The sequence below is a fragment of the Prunus mume genome, linkage group LG2 (genome assembly GCF_029339155.1).
Source record: "Prunus mume cultivar Tortuosa linkage group LG2, ASM2933915v1, whole genome shotgun sequence".
NCBI classification, from domain to species: Eukaryota; Viridiplantae; Streptophyta; class Magnoliopsida; order Rosales; family Rosaceae; genus Prunus; species Prunus mume.
Window position 1 is genome coordinate 31,658,358 of NC_142699.1, and position 21,986 is coordinate 31,680,343.

The following is a 21,986-nucleotide window of genomic DNA, read 5'->3' on the forward strand; positions in this document are numbered from 1 at the left end:
ATTAAATGACAGTCCGGTAGAAAATCAAAACACCACCATCTCTAGAGACCAAAGGAACAACACAACCTTCACGCCACACAAAACCCGCTTCATACTTCACTTTCTATTCTATTTTCTCGAAACCAAACGGAATAGTCTAGAAGCAAACATGTCATGAGACTTCCCTAACACAGCTCACTGAAAGTCAAGAAGTTTATTGAAGTCTTGTTAAAATGCTTGCTCTTTTTCCTTTTTTGTGATTTTAGTTTTACTTTTCATAATTAGGTTAGGGATGGTTTCTCTCCCATTTGCAATAGTCATATATAAAAAGTGAATAGTTTCTTCCTATTATGCAATTTGCCAGCTGCAACCTGAGAAAGTTAGCTTTAATCTTCTTATCTTTCCCAGGACTTTTCTGTGGTCATGACAGTGTCTCCATGTGTACCTGTCACTCTTGCTCAACATTTACATAGAAATATTTTTCCTTAAACTTAACCATAGTTGAGAGATATCGCTCAACTGAAGGAGACTGATATGTATAATATTAAGGAGACTGATTATAACATCTTGGGACTTATCACTAAATACTTAGAGAGGGCAGATTATGTAGTCCAAAGATGATAAAACAAAGCAAAGGTTTTGGAACCTTAATACAAAATCACCATTTTCTATAGCCGGCCTTGTTATCAAATCATCATGATGGAAACCCCACACGGATTCAACGATTAGAATAGTTTCAGTTTGGTCAAAGAATGGACTTACCGAACTGTTCTTTACCTTGAGCTTTCCGTCTAATCAAATCCATATCTTGTCATGTGTAATCTAAATTGTGCTACTACCGAACATTTGGGAGTTTGTTGAATGCTTTTTATAATTCCATTGTAATATATCCTCTGATTAATTTCGCCGATAATGTCGAGTTACGAGAGTCCATCACAGTTCCACATTGGAGAGACAGCAGTTATTGCCATAGGTTCGGGTAAGATCTATCCCTCTCCCCGTTTGCTTTTTGTTTTCTGCATTGATTTGTTGTTAATTACTTGATCTTCATTTCATTTTAGAAAAAAGCAACAATTGTCAAGTGCTAATGGTTTTTCATTGAGTTTTAAATTATGCAGTGGTCCTCTTAGTGACGATCGTTATAGTGAATTTCGTGGTTCAAGAATGCCAGAAAAGAAGTCAGACAGGCAGCTCTTTCCTTAATCCCGACTTCCAGACATTCACAATGGACAAGTTTCTAAATGATATGGAAGGAGAGAAGCCCATCAGGTTCACTTCTCAACATCTTCGGATTGCAACTGATAACTTCACCAACTTGTTGGGGCAAGGAGGATTTGGTGCAGTTTATAAAGGGATATTTAGTAATGGAACCCTTGTAGCAGTGAAGGTTCTAAATGGGAGCTCAGACAAGAGAATCGAGGAACAATTTATGGCGGAAGTTAGTACAATTGGAAGAATTCACCATTTCAATCTGGTCCGTCTTTATGGCTTCTGCTTTGAGAAACACCTCAGAGCACTTGTTTATGAGTACATGGGAAATGGATCGCTTGACAAGTTCTTATTTCATAGCAACAAGGACTTAGGATTTGAAAAGCTTCATGAAATTGCGGTGGGGACAGCGAGAGGGATTGCTTACTTGCATGAAGAATGCGAACAACGAATAGTCCATTACGATATAAAGCCTGGAAACATTCTTTTGGATGCAAATTTCTTTCCAAAAGTAGCTGATTTTGGTTTGGCCAAGCTCTGTAACAGGGATAATACTCATATAACCATGACTGGGGGCAGAGGCACTCCTGGTTATGCTGCACCGGAAGTTTGGATGAGGTTTTCTGTAACACACAAATGTGATGTTTACAGCTTTGGGATGCTATTGTTTGAGATCATAGGCAGGAGAAGGAATCTTGACAATAATATTCAAGACAGCCAAGACTGGTTCCCAAGGTGGGTTTGGAAGAAGTTTGAGCCTGGAGAACTAGAAGAGATAATGGTAGTTTGCAGAATAGAGGAGAAAGATAAAGAGAGGGCTGAGAGAATTGTAAAGGTTGCTATTTGGTGTGTCCAGTATATTCCTGAGGCAAGGCCTGCGATGAGTGTTGTGGTGAAAATGTTGGAAGGAGCTATTGAGATTCCTAGACCTTCAACTAACCCGTTTCAGCACTTGATGTCGGATACTTCATACCCAACTGCACCTGTCTATGATACTTCAAATGGAACATATAGCACTAGCACTTTCGGTTCGGATCCCTCACGAACGGTAACTGGATATAGTGTTGTGCATGGAACTCCTATCATGAGGAAATATGAGATTGAAATAGCGTCTACCTAGGAAAGCTGAAGTACATTCCTCACTCTCTCTCTCTCTCTCTCTACTCTTGCAATATGTCATAAAAACATCTCCTTCTGCACATCATAGTGCTTCTTCATATGTATCATAGCATTAAGTTAAGGGTTAAAGTTATATCTGTCTGGAATGAATAAAAAGTTTGTACATTTTATAGAATTGATTACAATATATTGATGTGATTCCAAAATGTGCTATTTCTTTGGCTTGTCATATCAATATCATTCAGCCACTGTCCACATGAATGCATTAAGAAAAGAACATGAGAGGTCTTGTTTCTGCTGAATAGCGCACAACAGAGCTACCAAAAACATCCTCTCTGCTTTTTACCTTTCATTTTCTTCGATCCCACCAACGTACGTAATACTTTTGTTTATTTTTAAAAACATGTCCTTTCCTTATTTTCTAAAAGAACATACACCGTCAAGCACGTAGTTCTGCCTTTAACCTTTTCTTTGTCACATTGCGAAGAAAAATAGGAATGATATAGATTCCATTCGTTCATGAGTTTTTAAATGCAATATTTATTTCATGTTTTAAATCTAATCAATATATTCCAATTATTTATGGATTTAGGAAGATATAATCATGAATTTGCATGAAAGAAGACAAAATTCTTTAAATTATGCTACCAAACAAATACTTATGCTGTTACACTATTACTTCGGACGACACATTTAGGTAAGAATAAACTTGATCAATGGTTTTATACACACATCGTTGTAAAAGATGCTTAGATGTGAAACCTCTCTAAATACTTCTCATTTTTATGTATCATTATTTTCATGAGTTTTTATAAAATAAGAAGTAGCCAAAATTTACACCCACTTTTTACAACTGTCAATTTTTAATAAAATTTTTCAATAGTAACAAAATACTCACCTAAATAGACTCAAATGCCCTCAATACTAAACCCACATAAACCTGAAAAACAAAATAAGTGTCCGGAAAAGTTAACTCAAAATAAATAGAAAAAAAGAAGAGAGAAAATCAAATTGCCTCGTTTCTTTAATTAAATTTTCGGGAACAAGGCTTCCCCTGTAAATGTCAGTGCTATTTTTGATTTTACTCTAAATTTTTACTGGTGTGGAAGGTTATATTTTCTATATGTGCTGCAGATTGTTGATTATGGAAACTGAGCCATTTACTGATTTGTGCTTGATTAATACTTTTACATTCTAATAATTGTTTGGCTACCTTACTCTTCGTGTGCAGCAGAATCAAAATAGAAAATACTGACTTGGTTGGGTGATAGAGTCCTTCAGTGTCCTTTAGATAGTATTTTTCCTCCACCCCTTGTGCAAACAGAATTTGAATTTTAGATAATTTAAAAAAAAAATTAATCAACATAGCCCATCTTTTAACGAATAAATATATATATATATTTAATAGCCCCATATTCCATTTCACTAGGCCCACTTTCTACTTAGCATTTCCAGTGAGTTGGTGCTTATAAACTATGTGTGAAAGTTACTCTCTTCTAACGTGGGACAAAGTGAAAGTGTTTTTCTATACAAACTAACACTTTTCTTCTTCTTTCCTTTTCTTTTTTTTTTTCCTTTAAAAAAAATTCAGAAAGAGTAGTGACTAACTTCGTTTTCCACATAACACATTGCACTTCCTTGCTTGCAGAGAACATTGCATACATAATCGAACCAAAGAAAAGGTAACAACACCCGCTTTGTTTTCTTTTGTTGTCACTGCACTAATTTAGTTTATTGGCTCATGAACCAAACGCAGTTTGACTTTTTCTCTTTTTATTTTATATTATTTTGAGTTAACTTACTTGGACACTTCTTTGTTTTTTTTATAGGTTTATGTAGGTTTTAATTTTGAAGGCATTTGAATATATTTTGGTGAGTTTATTTATTTATTTATAATTTTAAAAGTTTTTATAAAAGTCAATATTTATGAAAATAAGGGGTAATTTTGACTATTTTTGATAAAGCTATTTTTAACAATAGCTCTTCAAGCACTAAGGGTATGTTTAGTATCCTATTTGAATTCAATGTCTACCCTCACCACCCTTCCCATAACCACAGTTAACTTTTAATTTTTAAATCTTTTTAAATATTTAAAACAAAAATAAAAAATAAAAAAAGATATTTATGAAGTTAACTCTATTTTGTTTTTTTGTTTTTGTTTTTGTTTTTTTTGTGTGTTTTTGTCATTCTCTAGGGAGGAGGAGGAGAGAGTATTATATTGGGTTGTCTTAAGATTGTCTCGTACGTTAATCGAAACTAGGGTACACTTAGGGGGGCGGCGGGGAGGGGGAGTTTGGTTTTAAATATTATAGAAGATTTAAAAGTAAAAAGTTAACTATGGTTATACTATAGATATGTGTCAAGACATGAGAAGAGTGACGAGAGTACACATTGGGTTAAAGTGGTGAGTAAAAATGCTCCCTTATATAGTCAAGGATAGACATTAAGATGGAGCCTGATAATAACCTAGGAGATCCGGATCATATATGTTCATGCACTAGCCCACAAACAGCCCATCGTATTTTCCAAACAACCATTCTAAAGAACTCTCCACTCCGTCTCATCTATAAAATAAAACTATCCCTAAACCCTGCTTCCAATTAATTTCTATTTGATTAGGTTTTGGGTTCCTCTTCGAGAGGGAGAGAGATACCGAGATAATGGGGAGGGTGTTTGTGTCATCTGAAGACCAAGATGATGCTAGAACTACGTGCGAACTTCAAAATAGCGAATCGATGATGTACCAAAGGTACGTACATCTCCAGTTCTAATTTTCTGTTACAATTACTTTGTTCTGTTAGGGTTTCATAATCAAGCAGTCTTCTTTTGATCCAGATCTAGAAAATCATTGGCAGGTTTCTCGTGAGATTTATATTTCAATTTGACTTTTTTTTTTCCTGCCTATAAAAGGAGAATTCTTTATATAACAAGTACTAATCCCACAGTCCAATCAACACTTATATATATATATATATATATATATATATATATATATTGTAATTTTCTATATTTATTTCACGAATGGCAAGTTGGGTACCTGATCATTGTCCAAAAAAAGAAGAAGCAATATTTATTTCATGTTTTAAATCTAATAAATATATTCAAAATATATATGGATTTAGGAAGATATTATCATTAATTTATTTTCTTCTTAATGCTTTTTTCCTTTTCTTAACATGCATAGGATGAAATTGCCTGAAAGAATACAAATTTATATATATTATGCTATGAAATAAATGCTTATTTTGTTAGACTATTAATCTAGACCACAACGTAAGAAGATAATCATCATAAGAAGGACCACGGCCCGACAGGAGGCTGCTGTGGCTATGGCTCGAGCAGCTGCAGAGGCCAAAGCTGCCATAGCAGAAGCTGAAGAGGCATTTAGGAAAGTTGATGAAGCTGAAGAGGAAGCTAGGGAAGCTGAAGAGGCAGCTTGGAAAGCAAGGTACTGGAAGTAGCTATTGAAGCATAACAAGCTAGCCATTGACAAAAAAAATAAAATAAAAGGGATCTTGTAGATTAATTCTTAAAAACAGATTTCAGTTTTGTGTAGAACTTTCATGTGATTAGAACCTTGGAAGGAAATTCATATATGGCCTGGCCTGTGAATCTGTGATATGTGCCGCGTATATGCCACAATTTGGTTTTGACTACGTACGAGTTGAGCATTATGGCTAAATATAAGAATGGAGATGGCAGTGGCTTCATAGATTGGTATTTACCAGAATGCATGCTTATGGATGGAGTACCTCTAACTCTCCTTTCCCAAACGCCTAAAGCTTTTAGACCTGGACATCAATTTATCTTCTTTCTGTATATTTTTGTCAAAATCTTAGCACATACAGAAATTAGTATATATATTTCAAATGCGTAATTAGGTGTACTTGTTGTAACAAGTTTGTATGGCCAACTTTTAATCTTCTTGATTACAAGTTAATACCCATTTTGTGAATTTAACAAAATTTTATATATGGACAATGATGATAAAGGACATCTTCGACATTCCCTTAACTACTCATATATACATCATTTCAGTATGACGATAACGGGTTGGATTTGGTTTCTAACGCATGGTACTCTTGCTCTACATTATTAGAGCACCTCCACCCCAAAGGGTAAGGGCAAGGCAAGGTTTGTCACTATTCAAGTGAATAGTGACAGCCTTGTTTTTTTTGGTTCTACCTCAAAGAGCAAGGGCAATGGAAAACACTATTCACTTTATTTTATTTTCTATTTTTTATACTTAAACCATTAATTTTGATAAGCTTTTCAGATAAGATTTTCGGTTGCCACGTGTCAATATTTATTATAAAATTCTCACCTAAAAATTCAAATCACATTTTCGGATAAAATTTTCAAATTAAATTTCGAATAAGATTTTCGGTTGCCACGTGTCCATATTTATTATAAAATTCACATCTCACTCATCATACAATTGAAATACCTACTCACTCATCATACAATTGAAATACTCACAGTCCTCATAGTCTGACACAATCGAGTACAAGGACGACTCAATCATTGGCGGACGAGGTTCCACCGAATCACGACGTGGGGGAGTATTTTCCTTCGGTTCGGAGTACGTAATAATACCATTATTTTCAACACGGAACGCACCACTGGAACCGATTGCAGACATTGTTCACTTGAGGAGCCATGTGTAATGGTTTTCCTCTTTCTCGTTTTGCCTTGAATAATCTATTTAAAAAAATGAAATTAGAAATGCAAGAAATATATATTTTAAAAATGACATTAAATTGAACAAAACGGAAAATTTTTTTTTTTACCTCGTCGCCAAGATTTTGACGTCTTCGAATGTTTGTCCATGACCCTTCGGCTTCGATGGAAAAGGCCATTCGTATTTTTGCACAAATGAAATTTTGTAGTAGAAAATTTGGTGTGGAAAGTGAATAATATTGGCATGTATTTATAGAAAAAAATTCCATAATTTTTTGATATTTTTTTCAATTTTTTTAGCCAAAAATTGGACAGCCGTTGTATTGGGCAAGATTTTTTGATCGGAGGCTCCAGGAGAATCCACGTGGCTTGTAGCCGTTGGGCTATGTGGGTTGGTGGGTCAGCGCTAATGTCAACAGCCTAATCCATTTTTGCATGTGGGCTTGCCCAAGCTAGTGGGTCCCATGCCTTGCTCTGGCTGGGTTTTCTATGCTGGAGTCTGAAATAAGGCATGGTGGGGCTATTGCTAGGCAAGGCCCTAGCGCTGGAGGTGCTCTTAGAGAGAGGTTTTTTGGGCTCACAATTTGATAGGTTTAGGGTTTAGCCCATGGGCTTGCAGCAGAAGGGTTTTATTCCTCTCGGAACAAAATTGACCTGTCGCCAATATGTGGCGACCGTCGGCCCTTCTTTATGTAGAACTTTTTTACTTGTGACCTCGTCGATTGTTCAATGTTTTCACGCATACTCAATCATAGACATAAAATCAATAAAATTGATTTCCTCATTCTCATTTGTATTACTCAAAGTTAACCATTTAAGGTGTGCGATCCATTAGTTTCTAATTAGTAAGGCAGTGTGAAAATATTTGAACTATTTCTAATAAACTGGAATTCAAACCCTTTTTTAATTAATCATTTACATGGATTGATCACAATCAATCCTAGGACTCCCAAGAGCTAAGAGTGACATCTAGCAATATATCAAGGCTACCCAAGCTAACTATAATAGATGAGGAACCTATTCAATTGGAATTGTAATGCAAAACAGTCATATCAAGGCTGCCCAAAGTGGATAATATCTTGCTAGTTTGAGTGAACTCTAACATTGTAGACATCAAATATCTCATCTTTGACCAAAAGTAGGGATCATCATTTGCCCCACGGCCCACGGGCCTAAGTGGGTAGCCTGGGGCCCAATGGGCCAAAGCACGTCCGCTCTAAGAATGGGTATGGCTTGGGCCAATGGTTTAACCTCAACCCAGCCCGTTTGAGCCCGTCTAGACCTGGTTTGGCCATAAGAAATAGAACAATAAAGTTGTCCAAATGGTGTAGAAAAAAAATTAACTAATATTGTAAGTAACATGAATTCATCAAATAAGAGGCATGAATTATGGGTAAATTGTTACAATGAGTTAAATATGAAATATATATATATATATATATATATATAGACAATGATTTTCCACATAGGTGGAATTCCACCTACCGACTATTAAAAGTTGCAATTGACGTATAAATTGGTTTTGAAGATCACTTTTTATTTTTATTACACATGTTATAAATTAAATTAATTTCTTAATTGCTGTGTAAAAAAATATTTAATAGACTTAGAAAAAAAAAACAAAGAATTTGCCCATCAAGCCCATCTAAGCCCGGCCCAATGGGAGAGTCCGCACCAAGGTCTTTGAAACCTCGGCTTGACCGGGCCGGGCATTAACCCTACCCGAAAGTGCAATAAGTGTATTCAATAAGCTTCAAAGTGTGTTGAAGAAAAATGTGAACTTCCCAACGTAATTTCACCATCACTAATTAAATAATTAGGTTTTATTATTTTAGGTTCGACCCATTCGAGACACAGTGTCTCTTAATTACAATCCCTTGTTTCAAGGGAACACCCTTTGATTCCATTATAAAGAAACAGTAAGTGTGTGTTTGGTTTTGCGATTGCCCCTAAGTCGAACCTCAGGGTGCCTACGTATCCCCTGTGAGAATCAAGTAACTCGTAGTTCAAAGAATCACAATGAATAAATGACTCATTGCGGAGGAAATTTGATTTGAATTGTATTGAGAAATGTTTAAGTGAATTTAGTTGAATAAACCAAGGATTCGATATAGAATTGTGTTTTGGACGGTTGCATCTAGATTGAATCTCTAGATTGCCTACGTACCCCTTCAAAGGGATCAAACCAACGTAGTTCGGATTTAAGATTTGGAAATTAATGGGTAAGTGTGGCCCACTAATTAAGAATTTGTGTTTGAGAGATTTGAATTGAAATTTGCATGGGTAGATGACCCATGAAAAACTGGATAGTTTTGTACCACTTTTCTTATTGTCAATGTCCAATAAAAATAATAAGTAATTTTGATTATCCCATTAATTTTTCCTAAAATTGACAATTGCACTTGGGAAAGTGTTTTGGCAAAATTTGGTTAAGATAAATCAAGGATTTAAATTTAGTTGCTGTAACGTTTATTGGGATGTTAGATTGCCTACGTACCCTGGACAAGATCAAACCGATGTAGTTCCAAAGTTTAGAAATTAATGGGTAAGTGTGGCCCAATAATTTAGAATTTGTGTCTTTGAGACGATTTGAAGATTTTCATAATTAGATGACCCATGAGAAAAATCAGAAAGTAATGGGTAAGTGTGGCCCACTAATGGAGAATTTGTGTTTGAGAAATTTGAATTTAATTTCATTGAAATTTGCATGGGTAGATGACCCATGGGAAACATTGGAAATTAATGGGCAAGTGTAGCCCACTAATTGAGAATTTGTATTTGAGATATTTGAATTTAATCTCATTGAAATTTGCATGGGTAGATGACCCATGAGAAAATATTGGATGATTTTGTACTATTTTTCTTTTTGTCAATGTCCAAGAAAAATAATGAGCAATTTTGATTAACCCACTAATTTTCTAAAATTGACACTTGCACTTTGACCCAAATAAGGCTATGGGGATTTTTAAAAATTGATCCATGAATCATATAATAGGAAATTTGGGCATTTTAAAATTTAATGGATAATAATTTGGATCACCTATTAAATAAATAGTATGGCCTTTGAGAATTAATGGGCATATGTTTGACAGCCCATGAACAGAGATTGGTTCACCGCTGTAGTCTTTGTGACAAGTCATACTTCAATTGGAGACTCAAAGTAAATCTCAAACAAAGTGGCTGACGCCATTTGACTTTTCTTCCCTTATTTCGGTGGGAATCTTCCTCTTTGTTTATTTATTGTTGCCATGTGCAGCACCAAGCCAATTACTCTTTTTTCTTTGGTTTTGACTTTTTTTTTTTCTTTGTTTTTGGTTGCTTTTAAATTGGTGTTTTGCAAGTGGCGGAAGACCAACAGGGATAAACTTCAACAGTGGCTCACCACCACACCCATCTACATCTCGGAAAATCCAAAGTCAAAGGTAAACCCCTGCTCATGATTTCCTTGCAAAGACACCACATTTGATTTTGTTTTGTGATGATCCCCACGGATTGAACTTGTGTTTGAGATGCTTGAAGGCATAGTAGAGAGACCCAACGGTTTTGCTTGCTGTTTGGAATGATGAAGTCGTGAAGGAAAAGTGATTGTGGCCCTGCTTTGCTCCAGCTGGTCCCTCATAGCTTGGTGCCATTAACAAGTGTCTTTTAATTTGATTAAGACACCCAAGGATAAAAGTCCTGTCCAAGTAAAATCTGAATTAACCTCCTTGTTGATTTGGAACCCCTGGATCAAACAAAACAAATGCTTTTGATATTCTTTCTTTGTTTGCTTTTCCATACACTTGCACAAGCCACCAGTTGCATCATCAAAAGAAAACAATTTGTTTCTTCCCCTCTGGGATTTCACGTGGTAACCCACATGCCTATCTTCCTGGTTTTTTTTTTTTTTTTTTTTTTTCAGTTCCATGCTTGTACGGATTTTATAGAGATGAGCTCCTTTTTGTTGACTTGCTGGCAGCAAGTGTTTCATGTGGAAGGCAATTCAATTGCCGTGGGGGTCTTTTGATCTGTTGAGGTGAGTCCTTGATTTCTGTTAGGACCAATTTTTGGTATATTGGCAATTTCCTGTTACAAAAACATAGAGTAGGTCTTTGAGTGTAACCTACAGTTTTCAAGTGACATTCTGCTATCCTGGATCAGTGTGGCTCAGAGACAATGCCAAGGTATGTTTTGCATCCATGCATTCATATTTGCATATTTGCTTGATCATCAAAAGTGGCTGTAAGATGTACATGACTGATATATGATTTCAGTCTTATATAATCCAGTGCCAGACATCAATGAGTTTTTAACGATGGTTTTATATTCTTTAGCAAAAGGGCTCTTTTGTCTTTACGGCTGAGTTTTTAATTAAGTGGCTTTATTTGTTTTAAAGAAATAATTTATTTGTTAAAAAGCCCATTTTTGCTAAAAGCCCTTTTTTGGTTTCTGACCTAGTTTTAAGCTTGTAATAAAAGAAAGGAACTTAGCCTTTTTGTTTGTGTGTCTGCAACATTGAAAAAGTGGAAGAACGACAAAATATTTGCAGAGAGGTTTTTGAGAGTTCATATTGAAAACTCATGTGGCTGTTCCTTGTTAGCCTCCATGAGTGATTAAATAATCATCTTTTCATATATGTGTGAGTTCATGAGCATTATGCATGTTGGTGATCAACAATCGTGCCTTGAGGTGTGAGCAGCCGAGACTAGAGTTGTGCCATCTCTTGTTGACGAAGGAAGACAAGATCGCTGGTTGGGTTGAGTAGCAAAGGCGAGTAGGCAAATCTGCCTTGTGAGCGTTAGTCTTGTGAGTTGAGACTTGTAAGACCTTTTTGTATTCTTTCTCATAGTGATTTGTTCTCCGGCATAGTGCCCGCAGTTGTTTTCCTCATCTTGAGGTTTTTTACTGCGTCAACATATCGTGTGTCCCCTGTGCAATTGTTTGCGTTTTTATTTGAGTTTATTCTGCTGCGTATTCTGGAATTTTTTGCTTATAGGATTGTTACAGTATTTCAATCCTGTCGTGGTGTTTGAATATTAAGAAACAGATCAGTTGGCCATTCTAGGGAATTTCAATTGGTATCAGAGCGGGTCACTAGACGTGCTTAGTGAGATTGTTGGGCTGTGCTAGAATGGATCGTGCATGTGGGTCTGTGACTCATCCTCCGTTTCTTGATGAGAATACTAACTATGGGGCTTGGAAAGCTAAGATGAAATCTTTTCTGTGGGCTCAAGGTACAAAGGTGTGGACAACTATTGAGAATGGTTGGGAACCTCCAACAAAGGAAATTAAAGGGCGTGGAAAAGAGGTTGAAGGTGAAGGCCAGTCGACAACAAAGGTTGTAATTAAGCAAAATACAGAGTGGACCGATGAAGAAAACGATATGAGTGCCTACAATCAAAAAGGTCTTAACTCCATCTTCACTGCGGTATCAGCTGAAAAATTTGAGTTTATATGTCATTGCAAAACCTCAAAGGAGGCTTGGGATATTCTGGAAATTACTCATGAAGGAAATGCCACTGTCAGAGAATCCAAACTTCAACAACTGATGACTAAGTTTGAAAATATGAAGATGCTGGAAACTGAAAAATTTGCTGAATTTTACGCTAGATTGAGTGTGGTGGTGAATGCTTGCAGCAACCTTGGTGATGCAATTCCTGAACACAGAATAGTGAAAAAGATTTTGAGATCTCTGCCAATGATGTATCACGCCAAGAAGACAGCGATTGAAGAGTGTAAGAATTTGAACACTTATAAACTTACTGAGTTAATTGGTTCTCTTACCACTTATGAGATGGAATTTCCAGAAATAAAGAAAAGTAAGGGCATTGCTCTAAATACAGTGAAAGAAGATGGGAGTGACAGTGTGTCAGAAGACAAAATGGATTATGCTTTGCTTACAAAACAATTTCGTAAATTTTTGAAATCTAAGAATTCAAGGTCTGGTGAACAAAGAGGAAATTCAGGTTCAAGTACAAGAGGGAGTCGCCCTCGTGAGTTTACTTCTGACAAGTTATCACATACAACCAGAACTATGGAGAGAAAGGGCTCTAAAGATTCATTGAAGTGCTTTGAATGTGGTGGATATGGACACTTTGCCTCTGAATGCGCAAATAATTTGAGGAAGCAAAATAGTGGGAAAAATAAAGTAATGGCAGCAACTTGGAGTGATAGTGAGTCTGATAATGATTCAAATTCAGAAAATGAAGATCAAGTTGTTGCTTTCTCTGGGAGAATTCATGCGCAAAAGGATGAGAACTCTGATGTTGAAGAACCTGAGATAAAAGTGGTGATGAAGCAATTCAATAGTCTCTATGATTCCTCTGAAAAACTGAAGAAGAAAAATGCAGAGCTTGCTGATCAAGTGGCTTTTCTACAAGACGAACTAACCAGGACTGAAGCTGCCTTTCAATCCCAGCTGAAAACAGAAGAAAATCTGCGTGGGTCTTTGCTTGAAAAAATTCAGATGCTCCAAGACAAGTACCAGCTGCAGAAAGATATGAATGTTTCTCTTACTTTCGAAAGGGACCATGTTAGTGCTGAATTAAAATTAGCAACGGAAAAAATATTTGGTATGACCATTGGTGCAGAGAAGATTGACAGGATGCTAAGTCTGGGAAAAAGGGCTGGTGATACGAGAGGTTTGGGTTTTGAAAGTGAAAAGTCTAAGCAAGAGGTCAAAGCTGTGAAATTCATCAAAGAATTCTCTTCTACTGAAGCGAAGGTTAGCCCAAAGAAATTTATACCAATCTGTCATTTTTGTGGAGTTTTTGGTCATATACGGCCTAGATGCAATGTGCTTAGAAAGGAGAAGAGGTCAGCTTACTACTATTCTCCAAGAAATTTTAATCCATCTAAAAGAACCAAACTAGTGTGGAAAAAAAAAGAGGAAAAGTGCTTGGTGACTTTAATGGCCTTATCTGCTAGAAAATCTGATACATGGTATTTCGATAGTGGTTGTTCAAGACATATGTCTGGTGATAAATGTTGGTTTACAAATCTGAATACAGAGTGTGTGGAAGGCTCTGTGACATTTGGAGATGGAAGTAAAGGTAAAATTTTAGGGAAAGGAGATGTTGAGACACTTGGCTTACCATTCTTGAAAAATGTCATGTTGGTGGAAAATTTACAGGCAAATTTGATAAGCATCAGTCAACTTTGTGATGATGGTAGCAGCGTGTGGTTTGATAAAGATCAATGTTATGTTGCTGATTTTCAAGGAAAGAAGGTTATGAGTGGCATGAGATCCAAAGATAATTGCTATTGTATTCAGGTGAATGAGAACAAAAGTCTTGTGTGCAATCGCGCTACTGATGACGTGATGGAACTGTGGCATAGAAGACTTGGTCATATCAACTTTCGTGATCTCTTGAAGCTGTCCAAGAATGAGTGTGTCAGAGGTCTGCCAAAGCTGAGTGGTAAGTCTGCAGGAGTGTGTGGTGCGTGCCAATTAGGTAAGCAAGTCAAGAGTGCTCACAAAAGCATATCCTACATATCAACATCCCAACCATTAGATTTGCTGCATATGGATTTAGTTGGTCCCATTCAGACTGAGAGCATAGGTGGAAAGAAGTATATGTTGGTGTTGGTGGATGACTTTACTCGGTTTACTTGGGTTGATTTTCTTCGTGAAAAATCTGATGCATTTAAGAGTTTTCGTGGCCTATGCAACAAAATTCAGATCGAGAAAAATGCGTCACATGTTACTGTCATGAGACTTCGAACAGACCATGGAACAGAGTTTGAAAATATAAGCTTTGCTGAATATTGTGAAGAGAAAGGAATAAAGCACGAATTTTCAGCACCTATTACACCTCAACATAATGGGGTGGTTGAGAGGAAGAATCGCACCTTGCTTGAAATGGGACGTGTGATCTTGACAAGTGCTAAGATAGCGAAGAAATTTTGGGCAGAAGCTATTAGCACAGCATGTTATACAGCAAATCGTGTATATCTTAGACCGGGCACAACTTCAACTCCTTATGAGCTTTGGAAAGGGAGAAAACCTAACATAAAGCACATGAGGGTTTTTGGGAGCGTCTGCTATATTTATAGAGATAGAGAAAACCTAGCAAAGTTTGATACAAGAAGTGATGCTGGCATCTTTTTGGGTTATTCTCTCACTAGCAGGGCTTATAGGGTGTTTAACAAGAGGACATGTACGGTAATGGAATCAATTAATGTTGTTGTCAATGATACTGATATGTCATTTGGTTCTTGTGCAGATGATGATGAGGATATTATTCCAGCAGCTCATAGGCAAGAAGAAAAGGACAAGGTGGCTAACATTAATGATGAAGTGCATGCAGATGAAGATATGTTTTCACCTCCTCTTAGACCTGGTGCTCGGCAAGTCCAAAAGGACCACACACCATCTGATATTATTGGAGATTTAAATGATCAAAGAAAGACAAGAAGCCAAGTCGTTGCGGAGGTAACTCATCTGTGCTATGTTTCCAAATTGGAACCAAAAAATTCAAAAGAAGCACTTCTTGATTGTGATTGGATCATGGCGATGCAAGAGGAGTTAGACCAGTTCACTAGAAATGATGTGTGGTACTTGGTTCCACGTCCCAAGGACTTGAATGTGATAGGTACAAAATGGGTTTTCAGGAACAAAACTGATGAAAATGGTGTTATTACAAGAAATAAAGCAAGGTTGGTTGCACAGGGATATTCCCAGGTTGAAGGGTTGGATTTTGATGAAACTTTCGCTCCCGTGGCAAGGCTTGAATCAGTTAGATTGCTTTTAGCTATAGCTTGTCATATGAGGTTCAAACTACACCAGATGGATGTGAAAAGTGCGTTTCTAAATGGGGTTTTACAGGAGGAGGTATATGTAGAACAACCTGTAGGATTCAAAGATCCTTACAATCCTGATCATGTATATCGTCTTAGAAAAGCTCTCTATGGGCTGAAGCAAGCTCCTAGGGCTTGGTATGATCGGTTGTCATCCCATTTGCTGAATAAAGGGTATGTCAGAGGAGCTGTTGACAAAACTCTGTTTGTCAAAAAGACCAACAAGGACTTGATTGTTGCTCAGGTTTATGTCGACGATATTGTTTTTGGGTCTACATCTGAATTTCTTGTAAAAGAATTTACTGAAGTTATGAGCAGCGAATTTGAGATGAGTATGTGTGGGGAGCTGAGCTATTTCCTAGGCCTGCAAGTCAAGCAACAAGATCATGGTATCTTCATTTCTCAAACCAAGTATGCAAAAGACTTGGTCAAAAAGTTTGGTATGAGTTCTGCCAAACCAACAAGGAATCCCATGGCTACACACAACAAAATTGATGCTGACCCTTCTGGAAAATGTGTAGAACAAACACTTTACAGAAGCATGATTGGAAGCCTCTTATATTTAACAGCCATCGACCCGACATATCATTCAGTGTTGGTGTGTGCGCTCGCTTTCAGGCAAATCCAAAGGAGTCTCACTTGAATGCAGTCAAGAGAATCATCAGATATGTAAGTGGTACTCCAACTTTAGGTGTATATTATTCATTTGACTCAAATTCTGAAATTGCAGGTTACACCGATGCCGATTGGGCTGGAAACATTGATGATAGGAAGAGCACATCTGGAGGGTGCTTTTATGTAGGTAATAATCTTGTGTCTTGGCATAGCAAAAAGCAAGCTTGTGTTTCCTTGTCTACAGCCGAAGCGGAATACATTGCTGCTGGAAGTTGTTGCACACAACTACTATGGATGAAGCAAATGATGAGTGATTACGGCATTCATCAAGGTACTTCAACTCTTTTTTGTGATAATCTGAGTGCAATAAATATTTCCAAAAATCCGGTTCAACACTCACGAACAAAACACATAGATATTAGGCATCATTTTATTCGTGAATTGGTGGAAGAAAAGGTGGTAAGTCTTGAGTTTGTTTGCACAGAAAAATAATTGGCTGATTTGTTTACAAAACCATTAGACACTGTTCGTTTTGAAGCTCTCAGGAAGTCTCTTGGTATTTGTTCCATTGAATGAACTCCCTCTAATTTTTTTTGCATTCACATTTCATTGTTGTATGCCCATGTCGATTAGGTCTCTTAGTTTATGTTATTATTTTTTTCCTTCGGTTTTATTTTTTGTAGCCTTGTAGTATATCATTGCATTGCCTTTTCAATCCCATTGTCATAAGCTTGTATTTCTTTGAACTAAGATTGGGTTTTCTAGTCTGAGTACGGGACTAACTGTGAGACACATGCTCTTAGTTGGGAAATATTTTTCTATGTTAGTCTCTGGCATTAATCCTTGCTTGGCATTTTCACAGCATTTCCTTGGTTCTTGCACATGCACACCAATATGAGCTATGAATGCCTTTGTTGCAAGATTTCACTTTAAACGACAATGATAGATATCTTTGGAGCTTGACTCAGGTTATCCCAAAGTAGCCGGACCTCTTACCTAACCAGTGTCGAGGGTCGCGTCGAATACGGGATGGCTTGGTCCATATTTATTTTCAAAAAAAAAAAAAAAAAAAAAAAAAAAAATGTCACAACTTTGAAGCCTTTTGACTCGAGTTGCTAAGCCCATGGAGTATCCTTGATATACTTAGTGCCCTAAAGTCCTCTGGCTTGGGAGCATCTGGCCTAAGACTTATTACAAGTCACTAGAAAGCTTAATAAAGTTGTGGACCGTGCTCCATAAAAAAAAAAAAAAAAAATATCTATATATACAGCACAATTGTGAATCTGTTGAATACCATTTGTATGCATTGTCATTCCTATCTCTCTATTGGTTCACTTTTCACACCAAGGCCCCCTGTGCACTTTTGCTAGCCTTGATTATATGGTGTTGCCTGACATGCAGAGATATTTCACAACACTTGATGTTGTGGGTTCTCATTGTTACTCTTCACTTTTGACTTGATATCTCCTTACAAGCTTTGCTTAGAAATCTCGTGTGTGACACTGGTTTGAAAAAAAAAAAAAAAATTCATCTTGTGTGCCGTCTTGCTCCTTCGTCATTACATGTATCTTTTCATACATTCATGGGAGATTTCATAATTTGGAACTTTTGCCTACATTGTTCTTCCTGGGAGTGGTTGTTTGATGTGCAAGTGGTTATTTCTTTGAGGGGGAGTTTGCCATTACCTATCCAAAAAAGGGGGAGTAAACATTTTGAGTTTTATTTTGACATATTGTCTTTTCAACCATACATGCTTTTCACTGGTTATTTTTTGGTTTAGTGGTGCAGAATTCAGGTTACCTTTTCTATTGCAAGTGGTTATGTTTGAGGAATTCTTTTCACTCACTTGTACTTGGTTTAGGGGGAGATTGTTAGGACAATTTTTGTAACTAGAGTTTTTGTATAGGAAATGCCAAAGGGGGAGATTGTTAGGACCAATTTTTGGTATATTGGCAATTTCCTGTTACAAAAACATAGAGTAGGTCTTTGAGTGTAACCTACAGTTTTCAAGTGACATTCTGCTATCTTGGATCAGTGTGGCTCAGAGACAATGCCAAGGTATGTTTTGCATCCATGCATTCATATTTGCATATTTGCTTGATCATCAAAAGTGGCTGTAAGATGTACATGACTGATATATGATTTCAGTCTTATATAATCCAGTGCCAGACATCAATGAGTTTTTAACGATGGTTTTATATTCTTTAGCAAAAGGGCTCTTTTGTCTTTACGGCTGAGTTTTTAATTAAGTGGCTTTATTTGTTTTAAAGAAATAATTTATTTGTTAAAAAGCCCATTTTTGCTAAAAGCCTTTTTTTTGGTTTCTGACCTAGTTTTAAGCTTGTAATAAAAGAAAGGAACTTAGCCTTTTTGTTTGTGTGTCTGCAACATTGAAAAAGTGGAAGAACGACAAAATATTTGCAGAGAGGTTTTTGAGAGTTCATATTGAAAACTCATGTGGCTGTTCCTTGTTAGCCTCCATGAGTGATTAAATAATCATCTTTTCATATATGTGTGAGTTCATGAGCATTATGCATGTTGGTGATCAACAATCGTGCCTTGAGGTGTGAGCAGCCGAGACTAGAGTTGTGCCATCTCTTGTTGACGAAGGAAGACAAGATCGCTGGTTGGGTTGAGTAGCAAAGGCGAGTAGGCAAATCTGCCTTGTGAGCGTTAGTCTTGTGAGTTGAGACTTGTAAGACCTTTTTGTATTCTTTCTCATAGTGATTTGTTCTCCGGCATAGTGCCCGCAGTTGTTTTCCTCATCTTGAGGTTTTTTACTGCGTCAACATATCGTGTGTCCCCTGTGCAATTGTTTGCGTTTTTATTTGAGTTTATTCTGCTGCGTATTCTGGAATTTTTTGCTTATAGGATTGTTACAGTATTTCAATCCTGTCGTGGTGTTTGAATATTAAGAAACAGATCAGTTGGCCATTCTAGGGAATTTCAATTTCAAGGACCTGTTAGCTTGCCATAAAAGAATAAGTCATCTTGCTTTGTTTCTTTGCTTTTTTGGACTTTCATGTGGTGGCTTCCACTACATCCCTCTTTTCTTTTTTTTTCCTTATGTTTTTCTCCTTCACAAGGAAGGCTTTGTTCTAGACTCCCTAAACCCACACAAAAGGGACACCTGATCTCTTGAAAAACCACACAAGCATATTGGTACAAATTGGGACCAAAGTCAACAAACCCCATTGGAATAGTTTCTGTTTGGTCAAATAATGGACTCACCGAAGTGTTATTTACTTTGAGCTTTCTGTCTAATGAAATCCATATCTTGTCATGTGTAATCTAAATTGTGCTACTACAGAACATTTGGGAGTTTGTTGAATGCTTTTTATACTTCCATTGTAATATATCTCCTGATTAATGTCAGATAGTAGAGAGGCAACAACTATTCCCATGTCAGAGTTTTCCCCAGCTATTCCCATAGCTGTGTTTTCCACATTCGGGGGTAAGATCTATCCCTCTCCCCGTTTGCTTTTTGTTTTCTGCATTGGTTTGTTGTTAATTACTTGTTGATCTTTATTTCATTTTAGAAAAAGCCAACAATTTCAAGTGCTAATGGCTTTTCATTGAGTTTTAAATTATGCAGGATTCGTCTTAGTGGCGATCGTGGTTTGCATCGTTCAAGAATTGCAGAAAACAAGTCAGACAGGCAGCCCTCTTAATCCCGACGTCCGGACAATCACAATGGACGGGTTCCTAAAAGATATGGAAAGAGAGAAGCCCATCAGGTTCACTTATCAACAACTTCGGATTGCAACTGATAACTTCACCCACTTGTTGGGGCAAGGAGGATTTGGTGCAGTTTATAAAGGGAGCATATTTAGTAATGGAACCCTTATAGCAGTGAAGGTTCTAAATGGGAGCTCAGACAAGAGAATAGAGGAACAATTTATGGCAGAAGTTAGTACAATTGGAAAAATTCACCATTTCAATCTGGTCCGTCTTTATGGCTTCTGCTTTGAGAAACACCTCAGAGCACTTGTTTATGAGTACATGGGAAATGGATCGCTTGACAAGTTCTTATTTCATAGCAACAAGGACTTAGGATTTGAAAAGCTTCATGAAATTGCGGTGGGGACAGCGAGAGGGATTGCTTACTTGCATGAAGAATGCCAACAACGAATAGTCCATTACGATATAAAGCCTGAAAACATTCTTTTGGATGCAAATTTATTTCCAAAAGTAGCTGATTTCGGTTTGGCCAAGCTCTGTAACAGGGATAATACTCATATAACCATGACTGGGGGGAGAGGCACTCCTGGTTATGCTGCACCGGAAGTTTGGATGAGGTTTTCTGTAACACACAAATGTGATGTTTACAGCTTTGGGATGCTATTGTTTGAGATCATAGGCGGGAGAAGGAATCTTGACATTAATATTCAAGACAGCCAAGACTGGTTCCCAAGGTGGGTTTGGAAGAAGTTTGAGCCTGGAGAACTAGGAGAGATAATGGCAGTGTGCAGAATAGAGGAGAAAGATAAAGAGAGGGCTGAGAGAATTGTAAAGGTTGCTCTTTGGTGTGTCCAATATATGCCTGAGGCGAGGCCTTCGATGAGTTTTGTGGTGAAAATGTTGGAAGGAGCTATTGAGATTCCTAGACCTTCAACTAACCCGTTTCAGCACTTGATGTCGGATACTCCAAATCCAACTGCACCTGTCTATGATACTTCAAATGGAACATATAGCACTAGCGCTTACGGTTCAGATCCCTCACAAACGGTAACTGGTACTCCTATCATGAAGAATCATGAGATTGAAATAGCCTCTACCTAGGCAGGGTGAAGTACATTCCTCACTCTCTCTGTTCTTGCAATATGTCACGAAAACATGTCCTTTTCCACATCATAGTGTTTCTTCCTAAGTTCCATATAGGATTAAGTTAAAGTTATGTCTTTCGAGAATGAATAAAAAGTTTGTAAATTTTATAGAATTGATTGTTCAGATTCAGAATTTTATAGCATTTTGTAGTGGTGTAGCTACGGATTTGTTCTATGGCTCGATTTACAGCATGGGTTGATTCAATATTTCTGTGTTTACAGCCACATGACTCTGTCTATATTGAATCGTTTCTGATTAAGTTGATGCAAATTGGAAAAGCACCTTCTTTGGATTAATATATATTCTTTGCAAACCTGCAAAAACACATAGCCATTGCAGTGTTTATTGCTCAAAATCATGCTTGCCTTAGTGAGAAACATTTCCTTTTGTTCTTTGGCATTAGAGCATGTCCACCGCTGCACCAAACCTGGGCAAAAGGCCCCCCTGGCAGCCCATTTTCAGCTCCAGCGCACAACAATGAGCCCAGGCAAATGGTGGGTCCCACCACTGCAAGTTCTACGGCTAATCTTGGCAAAACTCGCTGCGATGACGTCAGAATGATTTTCAATTTTTTAATTGTTGGACCCACCAGCCCACATTGCCCAATGATTACAAGCCATGTGGCTTCTCCTGGAGCCTCCGATCAAAAATCTTGCACAATCCAACGGTTGTCCAATTTTTGGCTAAAAAAAATTGAAAAAAATATCAAAAAATTCTGGAAATTTTTTCTATACATACCTACCAATATTATTCACTTTCCACACCAATTTAATTTCAAA

At 37.1% G+C, this 21,986-nt stretch overlaps 3 protein-coding genes across 8 annotated transcripts; all 3 read left to right on the top strand.

The window, feature by feature from the left end:
- Positions 1-609: 609 nt before the first annotated feature.
- LOC103323557 (rust resistance kinase Lr10-like) lies at positions 610-2,444 on the top strand. Its single transcript, XM_008225560.3, has 2 exons — positions 610-958; positions 1,098-2,444. The coding sequence occupies exons 1-2, from the start codon at positions 892-894 to the stop codon at positions 2,306-2,308; spliced, it is 1,278 nt and encodes a 425-aa protein (XP_008223782.2). The 5' UTR covers positions 610-891; the 3' UTR covers positions 2,309-2,444.
- A 2,423-nt stretch (positions 2,445-4,867) lies between these two features.
- LOC148920050 (uncharacterized) lies at positions 4,868-6,212 on the top strand. The gene is made up of 2 exons (XM_089047035.1): positions 4,868-5,056; positions 5,573-6,212. The coding sequence occupies exons 1-2, from the start codon at positions 4,968-4,970 to the stop codon at positions 5,766-5,768; spliced, it is 285 nt and encodes a 94-aa protein (XP_088903161.1). The 5' UTR covers positions 4,868-4,967; the 3' UTR covers positions 5,769-6,212.
- Positions 6,213-10,280: 4,068 nt separating this feature from the next.
- On the top strand, positions 10,281-21,431 carry LOC103323541 (rust resistance kinase Lr10-like). Of its 6 annotated transcripts, none has more exons than XM_089047115.1 (4): positions 10,324-10,409; positions 10,507-10,673; positions 19,757-19,834; positions 19,976-21,431. In XM_089047115.1, exons 3-4 carry the CDS (start codon positions 19,783-19,785, stop codon positions 21,160-21,162), a joined length of 1,239 nt encoding a protein of 412 aa, XP_088903241.1. In that variant the 5' UTR covers positions 10,324-10,409; positions 10,507-10,673; positions 19,757-19,782; the 3' UTR covers positions 21,163-21,431. The 6 variants fall into 6 exon arrangements, with proteins under 6 accessions (XP_008223760.2, XP_088903241.1, XP_088903240.1 ...); XM_089047114.1 differs by lacking the exons at positions 10,324-10,409; positions 10,507-10,673 and adding exons at positions 10,755-10,837; positions 10,946-11,002; XM_008225538.2 differs by lacking the exon at positions 10,507-10,673 and having other exon boundaries at positions 10,281-10,409.
- Positions 21,432-21,986: the final 555 nt, after the last annotated feature.

Coding starts and splice junctions, on each gene's coding strand:
- LOC103323557 (XM_008225560.3), top strand. CDS start 892: ATGTCGAGTTACGAGAGTCCATCACAGTTCCACATTGGAGAGACAGCA. Junction 959..1,097: donor AGTTATTGCCATAGGTTCGG/GTAAGATCTATC, acceptor TAAATTATGCAG/TGGTCCTCTTAGTGACGATC.
- LOC148920050 (XM_089047035.1), top strand. CDS start 4,968: ATGGGGAGGGTGTTTGTGTCATCTGAAGACCAAGATGATGCTAGAACT. Junction 5,057..5,572: donor GAATCGATGATGTACCAAAG/GTACGTACATCT, acceptor CTATTAATCTAG/ACCACAACGTAAGAAGATAA.
- LOC103323541 (XM_008225537.2), top strand. CDS start 19,750: ATGTCAGATAGTAGAGAGGCAACAACTATTCCCATGTCAGAGTTTTCC. Junction 19,835..19,975: donor TGTGTTTTCCACATTCGGGG/GTAAGATCTATC, acceptor TAAATTATGCAG/GATTCGTCTTAGTGGCGATC.